The sequence below is a fragment of the Puntigrus tetrazona genome, chromosome 22, assembly GCF_018831695.1.
Source record: "Puntigrus tetrazona isolate hp1 chromosome 22, ASM1883169v1, whole genome shotgun sequence".
Lineage (NCBI taxonomy): Eukaryota > Metazoa > Chordata > Actinopteri > Cypriniformes > Cyprinidae > Puntigrus > Puntigrus tetrazona.
In genome coordinates, this window is record NC_056720.1 from 5,271,672 (window position 1) to 5,284,149 (window position 12,478).

General features: G+C 36.7%; 2 protein-coding genes across 3 annotated transcripts; one reads left to right on the forward strand and one right to left on the reverse strand.

The window, feature by feature from the left end:
- The first annotated feature begins 15 nt into the window (after window positions 1-15).
- Window positions 16-7,179, forward strand: LOC122327433. Of its 2 annotated transcripts, XM_043222796.1 has the most exons (7): window positions 19-176; window positions 776-847; window positions 982-1,311; window positions 3,094-3,218; window positions 4,898-5,063; window positions 5,958-6,089; window positions 6,358-7,179. In XM_043222796.1, exons 1-7 carry the CDS (start codon window positions 131-133, stop codon window positions 6,438-6,440), a joined length of 954 nt encoding a protein of 317 aa, XP_043078731.1. In that variant the 5' UTR covers window positions 19-130; the 3' UTR covers window positions 6,441-7,179. The 2 variants fall into 2 exon arrangements, with proteins under 2 accessions (XP_043078732.1, XP_043078731.1); XM_043222797.1 differs by lacking the exon at window positions 776-847 and having other exon boundaries at window positions 16-176.
- A 627-nt stretch (window positions 7,180-7,806) lies between these two features.
- LOC122327497 (SLAM family member 5-like) lies at window positions 7,807-9,252 on the reverse strand. The gene is made up of 4 exons (XM_043222909.1): window positions 9,091-9,252; window positions 8,717-9,013; window positions 8,196-8,489; window positions 7,807-8,093 (listed from the first exon to the last, which is right to left on the reverse strand). The coding sequence occupies exons 1-4, from the start codon at window positions 9,149-9,151 to the stop codon at window positions 7,936-7,938; spliced, it is 810 nt and encodes a 269-aa protein (XP_043078844.1). The 5' UTR covers window positions 9,152-9,252; the 3' UTR covers window positions 7,807-7,935.
- Window positions 9,253-12,478: the final 3,226 nt, after the last annotated feature.

Below are 12,478 nucleotides of genomic sequence, written 5' to 3' on the forward strand. Positions count from 1 at the left end.
ACTTCGAACTGGAATGACGTAACGCGTCAGCGTTCGCAGAAATCACGTGACTTAGTTTGGTTTGACATGATCGCTGCACTGATTCACTGCCCTCTTTCAAGTTAGACGCTTTCAGAAGCGACGCATAAGTATGAGGAACCTTTGCTTCATTTGCTGGATCTTATTACTCGTGGACGGTAAGTGACCTTTATTTTTATTAGGGTATTTGTATTAGTATTCAACACTTTCGGTTTCAATATAAGCCAGGAAACAGGCGTTCGCTTTGTTCGCCTGACTTTAATACCTCCAGCGTTTTTATACAGACAAATGTGTATTGCTGTATTACTGTATTACTTTTTAAAAGATGAATCGCACAACAACAACGCGAGGATAAGGTAGCTGTGAGGTAATGTGTGTTTGGTCATATCAGACACCAGGGGGCGCAGGCGGCCTGTAATATTCCGCGCCTCGTTTATGGACGCGCCTTTATAATAAAATAAATGCAATTCACGCCAGTCGTTTTGTAGGCTTTCCCAGCAGCGCTTATTTCTATGAGACGACAAGAAACATAAACAAATGAGACACATTTGTTTATGTTTCTATTGTCGTCTAATGTTTACGCTTAATATAATATATATATTGTTTCTTTCCACTATATATTGTTGAGTCACCGCTGGGAAATCCAAGTACATTTTAGATAAATAGACAATAAGTTTGTAAAAGTGACATCTGAAGATGTAAAAAGATACAAATCGGTTTTATGTGTAGTTTAGATTTATTCTCTTGTGTTTTCCAGTTTCTCCATCTGGTCATGTCAAAACCAATGATGAACACAACATGGCGAGGATAGAACAGTATTCTGGCATTAGTATGTTTTTTTGATATATTTTACTTGATATGATGGAAATGGCCTATTAGTTATACAGTAAATGTGTGAAAAAGCATAATAACTGCACAGATATTAACAATTTCCTTTCCAATATGCTCCTGTTCGTTCTACAGATGTGTTCGTTGCTGTGTCAGATGAAGTGAAAACCGTGATAGTAATGGAGGGAGATCCCGTCACTTTAAACACTAATTTTACTGAAATAAAGAGAGATGATACCGTACTGTGGATGTTTGGAGATGATAACACTATTATAGCTAAAATGAAAGAAGCAGCTGGAATTTTCTCTGACAATGATGATGAGAGATTCAGAGACAGACTGAAGCTGGACAGACAGACCGGGTCTCTGACCATCACGAACATCAGAACTCAACACACTGGACTTTATCAGCTAAAAGTCATGAGCACGACCGAGAAACTGAAGAAATTCGGTGTTACTGTCCGCGGTGAGTAAGCTGTCTCATAATAATTAGATTCGAGGTGCATTGTATTTCTGAGAAACAGTGTTGAATCAGAATGAACAACAAAACCAAATAACCAACAGATTAAACTATAACTAAAGGTCGACTATAAGTCTTTGGTCGTAGGTAGCCCTGTATGGCTGAGAGACTATTAAAAGAGGAAAGAAATGATACAGTGCTTCACAAAACCAAGATGCTGTTGTTGTAATGATATTAACAGTTTTGTGCTTGTTGCTCAAAACCAAAAAAAATGCAATTTATGACTCGTTATTACTTTCAAAATTAGTATTGTTATGTTACTTATTACTTTCTGGCAAATGTAATTAGGTACATATATATATATATATATATATATATATATATATATATATATATATATATATATACAACATGCATGTATATTTCAGAAAATATCTTTATATATTAAATATATTTGTTTATCATTTTAATTCTATTAATATAAATATATAAATGTAGATACATATAAATGTTTTCAATATATACACTGGATATATATTATGCATATATAAAGACATATACACAGTACATAATTATATAATGTAAACAAAGCACTTTTACTTTTCTTTCAGAAAAGCTGTATTTATGTATATTTCCTACAAACGGCGATCCTATGTTAATTTTGGCCAAATGACAAGGCAGACATATATTCTTAGAACATTTTAGAAGTTATTGAAAACGCTTAACTGATAGAGACGTTTAAGAAAAAGTGTTGTATTATTTCAATGAATTGTGTAGCTATCATTTTTCTGTTTACCATATACGATTATAATTCATGATGTATTTTTATCAAAAATCAATCACATAAGTATATAGGAAGATGTTTCATCGTCAAATACAATTTATATCTGGATCGGAGGGATAAAGGTGAGCAACGCCAGAGAAAACGAATGCCATAACTTAAGTTATGAAAATAAATATAGGTTTTATTGGATTTCAAATCAGTAGGAGATGATGTAACTAGTAAAGGTAACTAGGTAATGAGCTAGTGGTTTAGGGATAGTAACAGCAAAATTATTACGGAAATTTTATTAGTAAGAAGTTACACTGCAATTACTGCAAAAAGTAATTGTTACTGTAACTAGTTACTGCCCAACCTTGGTTATAAATAGGTAAGTATAGAGTCTCATGTGTCTGGAGCTTGTGTGAAAACTCTTTTTAACTATTTTGTTTTTCAATTTATATTTAAGACAGTGCATTTTGGGGGAGGAGCAACGGAGGTGTTAATGAATTAATTTAGTTCAATTAAGACTATAGTCAGTGTTTCTCAGAAATCGCTTGGTGCACCCGTGCTTGTTTGAAATGATCAGGTGTCACCTTTATAGGTTCATTTGGATTTTTCCCCTGTGAAATAAATTGTTAAACAATAAAAACAGCAAATGGCGAAGACATTCAGACTACAGTGTGCTTATTCTGAGCAGAAATTGTAACAGAAAAATTGTAATACGATACTATCAGGCAGAATAGAACTTTAAAACTAACTTTTAACTGTTTTAAAAGTACCTGAACTAATTGTGGCACTACCTACTTTTTGGATTTTTTTGGTTGGTTTCTTTGATTTTTTTTTTTTTTTTTTTTCTTGTTGAAAAAGCCATTTCAGAAGACAAATAGGTAAGAAGAGAGGGTTAATAGCCTGCAATCCAGCCGCACAGTACCGTAATTTTTAGTGATTTACTAACAAGTATTTGTACAAGTGTGGTAATCACTAAAAGCACTCTTAACTTAATCTTGTATTTGTTGCTGTGACAGATGAAGTGCAGTCAGTGTCACTGATGGAGGGAGATACTGTCACTCTACAGACTGGTGTTACTAAAATACAAAAAGATGATCAGATACTGTGGAAGTTTGGAGATCGAGGCACCATCATTGCTGACTTAACCTGTTAACATTCACCCCTTCTAGTTGAGCTCAACCCCAAACGTGACCTTCACAAACTAAAACAGTCACAGCTCATGAATCCTCCGGACTACAGGCGTAACTGAGGGCTCTTTAGGAAGATGCTAGTTAATAGTTTGTTGCTCAAGTATCCAACAGTGTTATGGTGATGTGGGCAAAAAAATGAGGAGAAACTTAACGATTTTGACGGGTAATGGCTCGTTTGTTTATATTAAAAATAATTAGGACTAAATATATAGAAATGCGTCAGAGCAACTGAAAAAGCAATGAAGCCAAAGCCACGAATCTGACAAAGTTGTGAATCAAATTAGAAGACGAAGACGCTTAAAATGAGGTTAATCTGAGATTTTCTTCTTGAAGAAGGCAACTTTTAAAGATGTACTTAGTATTTTAAAAGAAGCTATAAAAGTAACCTGCATTCAGTTTAGGCTCCAATTCACAAAAGGAACATCCATTTTTTTTACCATTTAAGCAATGCTGATGTATAAAATCAGGTTGTGTACCATTTTTTCCTCGATTATCATATTTAAATGAGCAAAGCACCAAATTGGACAAAATCGTCACAGTAAAATGGGTTGCAAAGTTCATTTAAAGTGATGCATTCTCAGTGTTAAAATATTTTTTTATTTCCCAGTTCAAGGTCATCTCTAAGTGAGATGTTCATAGATTTTACTGAAAAAGGAAAACAAAAATACATTGTGCTGTTCTCAAATCACATTTCATCACGTTTAGCTTGACAAAGCACCGTTGAACCGTTCCAGTGAGATTAGGGCAGGACTAAATGTTTAAGCAACCAATGAAAGATGAGGGGAATGGTTGAAAAACGTGTTTGAATACAGTTACTAAAATCTTCTTTTTTTATGATGCCAGTGGCCTATGAATTGCACAAGGTAAATTTGGTGAGAATAAACACGTTAAGAATCTCAATTACAATTTCTATGCTTAAAATATATACATATGGCTGACCGGAGAATCGAATTCTCTGTAATCATTTGTTGGCCGCAATATACATCCGTCAAAAATTGAACAAGCGTTAAATTTAATGACTGCGCAAAGTGAAGATTGGGTTGGGTATTTTTGGAGATTACGCTGTTAACATGTTTTGAACCAATGACCAATCAGCGCTGCGAAAAAAAAACACGGTTATTTTGTTCATAAGGCTTTAACATGTACGATAGTGTAGTATTTCATCACTGCAACAACCACAGAGTGCTCTGTTTAATGTACAGAAAATAAACTAATTCTCTCTAGAGACAAATGACTTAATTAAAACAAACGCCACATCACTATTTGTCTTAAATTTCAACATTTTATACCAAAAGTCTAACTGATTTTTTTTGTTTCAGATAGTTATCGTGAACATTACACTGATGTTTGCAAGATCGAATTTTATCTGTCATCGTCATTGGACAAAAACGGCTCAGAACGTCCCGTTTCGATGTTGCGTGGATCGTTGCGTGCATTATACGAACTCCTAATACAAATCAAAAACATTGTTGTTATAATATCACGTCCATTGATTTAGAACCCTGAGCCTTTAAATTGCCGAATGACATATTGTGAGCCTATATCAATCAAGAATTTGATAGTAAAATCATTCAGTACATGCAAACGTGCTAACCTCGGAACCGTCGACGGTCTTGAGGAAGTTAATGGATTAAATGGCGATGCTGATGCTAAATGGAAAGACATGATCAAACTAAATGTAAACACTGGCGACCTCACCATCAGAAACGTCCAAACCGAACACTCTGGAGACTATGATTTGGAGATCTACAACAGCAGCACGGCCTTACATAAGAAATTTCGTATTGCAGTTAGTGGTGAGTGGCTCAAACTTTTCTTTCATGCATCTTTCAGACTTTATTTTTATTGTCTGCTTTAAACATTTTACTTAGTATAAGTATAACTAACTGTGTTATTAACACGAATTCTCATTCATTTGCAACTACACGTCTACCATCTTTTAGAATAGAGTGCTGGCGTAGGTTTAGGTTTTCTAGAACAAGTTAGCATACATGTCCTCATAGTCAGTATGTTGAATGTTGTCGACCCATCAAAATAAAGTTATTTATGTTTACTCTATATCATTCCAACAACAGTTTAAATGCTCAGATTCAGCGGCCCGATCTTACGCCAGTTTGTCCATATTTTACACTGGGGCTAATTCGCGTGACCTCACTCGTACAAGATCGTACGATTTTTGCTGAACCGTGCTAATAAAAGTTGCTACATTTTTGACGAACAACCTACACCTAACCCCATCACCGGAGTTCAGACGTATCGTACAAGCGAGGTCGAACGAATTAGCCACTTTGTAAAACGCGTGCGCGTTGGTTGCGATGCCGTGTTGGATTCACACCTCATTTCGCGTTGATGCAGGCTAAATGTATCGTTAAATGTACGGTCAACAGTGGGCATTTTATTTATGTTAACTGGCTATCACAATTTCCAGCATTATTATTCAGGTGTAAATGAGTTTCCAGAAGAAAGTAAGTAATACAGGTTTATGATGACGAGACTTTGAGGAATATATTACATAATTGTCCATTTTGGGGGAACTTCATCCCCATGAAGGATGGCCAACTTTGGGTTGGATGCGTATACGACACCACCAGCGGTGACGTAGTGAAATAAGCAGGGTTTCTTTGCTATTGAAGAAAGTCAATGTTGACAGAGACAGAGTGCGTGATAAATATTTCTGCTGATTTTTACAGAGCGCCCCCCGAGTTCAAGCTGGCAGACAGCCGGTCCAGTGTTGGCAGTCGTTGTTGTGATCTTAATCGTGATCGGAATCGGAATCTGTATTGCAATCAAGATGGGTCGGCTTAAAGTATGTTTCACAAAGAGTAAGTAAAATGAGTATAATTCAAGCATGAAGACATATTGAATTGACAGAAAATGTTTGGTTAATAGGGAGAGCTAGATCTCCTGGCTCCTTTGAGTCCATTTGTTCTGACTCAACAAACAGGGCACCTTACGTACATAAAAAGAGCCAAATGGTTTATGTTGCAGATTATTTTATTGCACATGTCTTTGGTACACGAGTTTGTGTAGTGCTGCATGCAGACCAGTGTTATTGTAACTCTTGTGATTCTTTTCTTTGTTTTATTAAAGACGGTGAAGCAAAAACGGAGGGTGAAAGAATGCAGAGCTTAAACAGTGATGACCAACAGCAGGAGCTCACATTAATAGTTTGAAAATCGACCATTTTGCACTGTAAAAAGGAGTTAATACTTAATTTAATTTCATTAGAAGCAAAATGGAGAGGTGCTTTATTACCAAGTTGATGAATGTCATTAAAAAGTGTGGGAATGATCACGTAAGCACCTTTGCAGTCCGCAACATGCATCGATGCTATCAAAGGAGGAGCATGAACACGATCATTCTCAAGTCATGATCAAAAATGGAGCACTGTCTGTGCATCTACTGTTTTGAATATATAATTTACGTATGGTATGCTCAGTAAGGCCTACGTATTTATTCATACTACGTCTAGCATGTTGCTCCAACTAGCTTGAGAAACTTCTTCTTTGAGAGTATTTCAACTCTGTTTATGTTTACATGACAACTGTGTACTAAGACCTGAAAAGTGCGTTATGCACGCCGGGCCAGTAGTTGTTTATGCCACTTTGTAAAGAAACGCTACACGTTTGATTAGTTCGGACTGCTTTCTCACTAAATACTTCTCTAGAATGTAATTGTATGCTGTAGAGTTCACATTCGTCTTCATTGTAATTAGTGGAATGACCAAGCCATGGTGTCCACGGTACTTTTTGCTGTATATATTCCAACTGGACTTTACATGTTTCTTCTGCGTTGTTCTGTTCTTATCTATTGTCAGATCGGTTGTGTCGAGTAAGTAGTCTGGTAAATTGAAACGCATACCGTACCTTTGCACGACATTTGCATTTGAAATAAAAAAAAATGTTTTATCAAGGCATGTATTGTGGTGAATTCATACAACCTGCTTATACCATATCAGTGGTCATATCTGTGATGTGCAACTGTTGTGATTTCTGTACTGATAGGAACAAGAATACACTTCAAAATAGGAGTCCTAAAACACAAGAATCATAAGAGCAACATGCATGAAATGCTAAGAAACATTTTAGGAAATAATACAATTAATTTCATGTGTGATTTAATGTTACCAGCTCTATGGCAATGATTTTCAATAATATATAAATATATTTTTAAATAAAGCTTAGATCTAAATAAAAAAAAAAATATCAGACTTACATGCAGTTTCAAGTTAGGTGTAGTTTGTGTGTGACAGACTGTGACAGTCTTTAAGATTAATGATTGGTGCTAATTATTAGCTAATGGTGCTAATTGTGTTTTTAAACCATTATAAAATCTGCATTTGATTTAAAATTTTTCCTTTAAACCATTTAGGATTTTTAGGCTCGTTTTTGTAACCTGCTTTTAATATTGTGGGAAAATTTTTTTTTCAAAAACAAACAACAAAGACAAAGAACAAAGCACACTGTTTATGGATAATATTTTATTGCCATTTATTGCCAAGGTAATATAGCACTGTAATTATGTGTGTGTGTATGTATATATATATATATATATATATATATATATATATATATATATATATATATATCAATGAAAATATAAAAAAATATAACCATACAACTATATTTGTTATGCTGACACATCACCACAGTCTGTAAAAAGGCTTTATTAATGTTTTAGAACATCCTTTTCAACTCTTCTGGATCTGATGTCATACACCAGCACAATGAAAGCAGCCACAGCAGCCACGCCCACTAGAGCAGTGACGACCAATCGGATCACAGCTTCAGTCCCTTCTCCATAATGGACTTCATTTGAAGAGGGAACTTAAGCACAAGAAACAGTTTCTATTTACTAAGTTGAAAAAACACAATGAAAGTACCTAACCACAGACTGGTTTAATAAATAAATGACAACTGCTAACATACCTGAACACAAACGACAGAGGTCGGTAATGCAGACATGTCTGGTCTGGTTTCTGATGGGGTTGTTGATCACACAGCTGTAGGTGTTTTTCTCCTGATATTCCACCTCCAGAGGTAGAGAGAGACTGATGCTGAGATCAGACACACTGATGCTGGACAATAAACTGTTTCCTTTGTACCAGGAGAGAGTCACGTGACTCACGTTCACCACCGAACACAGCAGTGAACAGGTTGATGAAGATGATGATGATGAACACTGTGAAGTGTCACTGGTGACGACAGGAATGGATAGTGGAGCTGCAACACGTGAAAGATCAAAGCCAGGTACAATAAGATTGAATAAAATGCATGAATAAATGCATAAATCAATGCAGCTATATAAAATAAAGTCAAAATGGTTTTAACAGCAAAGAGGGGAGTCTGAAATGCAGCTGTAAATTAAGACCATCATGAAATATGACTGTTATAGGAATAGTAGCATATTACATTATGAAAACGAATGGGACTTATTATACTCCACTCACCATAAATAGTAACACGGAATCTCTCGACTCTCTCCCTAGTACTGATAACGGTGCATTTAAAGACTCCGGTGTCTGTTATTCTGGTGTCTTTGATTGTGAGGGACCCGTTTCTGTCCAGCTTCAGTCTGTCTTTAAATCTCTCGTGATAGGTGGCGTCGCCCTTGATAAAGTTAGCTATGCGAATGTCATTAAATCTCCACTCGACCTCGTTCGCCCGCTCTATTTCTGAAGCGTTAGAGTCCAGAGTGACAGAATCTCCCACCATCACCGGCACTTCACGCGGCGCATCAAACGCACCTGAGGGAGCAACAGTTAAACGGTGCTTAAACGTTCGTTTTAACACTTTATAATTGAAAAAACATTTCATAACTTACCAACCAGACGCAACAAAAAGAACAAATCAAATATGCGGATCGTTTTCATAAAGACAGGCATTATTTTAAGGCTACTAATACGTTCATTTCGCGTTAAGCTATAGAGTTTTGAGTCTTGCGTAGAAGCCCCGCAGAACTCTGACAGACCGCGCGCGCGCGCTCGTGCGCTCGTGCGCTCGTGGACGCGACCTCGCCCGTGACGTTTGCATCCGTTCAGCCAATAGACTTTTAGAAAGGCATTTCCGGTCGTGCTTTTGGAGGAATTGCGAAGCTCGTGGTTTTCCCGCGGTGTAGCTAGAAAAGATAAACCCGCGGCGTTTTATTAACAGTTAATTTGTGTTTTACTAACATTTACATCATCTCTTAAAATAAGGTATGCAATATTTATTCCTGAAAGATTATTGGGGTTTTTGCATGTTGCATACTTTCTAAACTAATTTTTCGTAACTGCATCCACCTTTAATTGTGCAATACATGGGGTATTTACAGAACATTGGTCTAGTTTGGTCAGAATTACCAACTTTGGTTTATTGAATGCGACTGGTTATACAATTACAAAATCTAAAAAACTGCTTAAAAAACACCAGCATTTCAATTAGTGTACTCACTCAGTTTGTATGCGTTTAACATGTTCACAGTTTGTCTGCTGTGTCCTACTGAATAAAATCAAGAACACATCACCAGGATGTTCTCACTGTAAATGTCTTTGTAATTGTTTAAAACTGACCATTCAGTTCATTTTCAAATATTATACATGTACCTAAACATTATAAAATGAGTTGAAAAGAGATAATTTTTTAAAGTGTGTTATTTATTTTTAATTTGGACGTATAATAGCGTGCTCTGTTATCCCACATTGCTTGTATGGGAAGAAAATCAACTAAACTATTGCAGCATAATTAATAATCTGATGTGACATGTAACCATTGAAAAAAAAAATCTATATGAATCTTGAGTGAAAAGTGGAAATATGACCTAATGGAAAATAATGTCTTCACGCATTATTCATCAGTCAACCGCACACATGCAATAGTAAACAGCAGGAAGATCTTTGTCCACTCAGCAGAAGCCACATTCATTTGGGTCATTTTGCTACTAAACTGGCCTGAATTAAACTCAGACCGCAGCAGGTTTCACTTTGACTCAGACACTGAGCTGCTATAGAGACAGCATACAGTGGAAATGGTTTTGTCTTGCAAGTAAGATACAGAGAAAAAATAAAATCTTTACATGACCTCCTTCAAAGCAGCAATAAAACTTGTCAAATAATGTAAATAATATCACTTTATATGCATCAGACATAGGGGTGGGGGTGAGGGGGTTACCTTTTTTTGTGATTTGTCAGTATTTTTCAGTTCTTTATTTCCATTCTCATTTCACTTTTTCATCACTTTGAATATTAAGAATCTGCACTCACTAAATGTAAGTCATCTTAAAAGGAAATCTGTTCTGTGATCTAAATCTAATGTTTGCAGGTAGTCTCAGTTCTTGTGGTTTATTTTGAGCGTCTTCGGTTCGCTGCGGTTAAAGACGCTGCCTAAACAACAGCATTAACAAAACCATTTTTTAACCTTTATTATTTCCAACCCTATCCAGCCGAAACTCTTTACCAATGGTGTATTAGTATGTCTATACATATCAGGACTCAAAAGGGCTTTGAGTTGTTATTTTGTCGCTTTGCGATTCAGTAGACCACATCCTGTATAAAGTTTGACACAATCTTTCTGAGCAGAAACTGACCCTTAATGTTGAGTGCAGTTTAATGTAAATGTGTATTTGAAGGGATTTTAAAAATCAGTGTGTTTAGTCTGCCCATGTCATTAGACACAGGTTATTATCAGGACAAACTCTTTAAGGACTTGTTTCATAAGATGAACCCAGAAGTGTATTGTTTATTCTAATGCACATCTTTTGTTGCCATGAAATAGCCTGCTTAAATACTAGCATGGAGTAAGTACACACTCAGAATTTTGCAATCTTTTTCTAATAGTATGCTATTTTTCAAGAAACTAAATATATATTTTATTTGTGTGTGTGTGTGTGCCTCATTATATTTGGTTATTTCAAACCAGCGGTGTAGTCGGGGCAGGTATACTCCTTATGCAAGCAGCCCTGGGAAAAAATGTAAGCATATTACAACTTCTGAGGATCAATATTAGCGTATATCTTCGGTGTACTAAATTGTTTTGCGATTAAGACGTCCCTAATCTACTCCTGTGTTAGCATCCCCTTTGTCTGATAATGGTGCATTTTTGTTTGAATTCTGTTGTGAAGGAAGTTGAACAGTGGTTAACTGAAACTAGTTAATGGTGTAACACAAGTGTTTCAAATGTTCAAACAATGGACACACATTCTGCTCAAGGTAATGAAAATCTCTGCGCTGCACCTTCTGATTCCTATGATCCTAGGACCGTGGCATCAACCTCTTAAGTATATCTGTGAATCTGATATTGCACCCGCTGTTAAAGTCGTGTCTATAACCCGGCTTTCTGATGCACATCTACAGACTGAAATGGATCCTGGGAATGAGGAAGGAAGGAAGGAAAAATTGGAGTTGGAAATTAAGTCAGAGGCAGAGTCAATGGCCAGGGTTTATCAAAAGTTTATCAAGATGTGTATTCAGAATCACATGTATCCGTTAACAGAATTGTTTCAAGAACTCTCCGTTCTGATGTGGAATCATGTGTACCGTCAACTATACAATGTCTTCAACAAGTCTGCCTCCACGAATCTACCTCCTCACCATCCCTGGGACTGTGCCATTGACCTGCTACCTGGAGCCAATCTACCCAAGGGTTGAGTGTATCCCCTTTCGGTCCCGGAGAGAGAGGCCTTGAAGGGATACATCCAGGAGGCTCTCAAACAAGACTTTATTCACCCATCCACCTCACCTGCTGCATCCAGCTTCTTCTTCGTCGCCAAGAAGGATGGAGGGCTGAGGCCAATGCATTGACTACCGCATGTTGACTACCGCTTTCAGAACTTCATGAACGAGATCTTCCGAGATATGCTTCACAAGTTTGTCATTGTCTACATTGACGATAGTCTCATATATTCACCCAACCTGTCAGCACACCATCATCACGTCACCCAAGTCCTACAACGTCTCCGACAATGGATAATGTGGATAATGTCACACCATCACTTCCGTCTACACCTCCGTCATCAGCCGAAGCCACCACCATCATAATTCCATTCACCCAAATACTACTTACACGCCCCTGTAGCCACTCACCAACCACCCTTCAAAACACCAGCTCGTGTTCTCCAACACCAGCTCTTCTTTACTAGTTATAGTTTATGAAGGTCTACCATATGATGTGCTTTTACAGACACCACTTCAGATAGTCTGTATAATGCTTTTTAGTGATTTCTCTTGTTTTGTTTT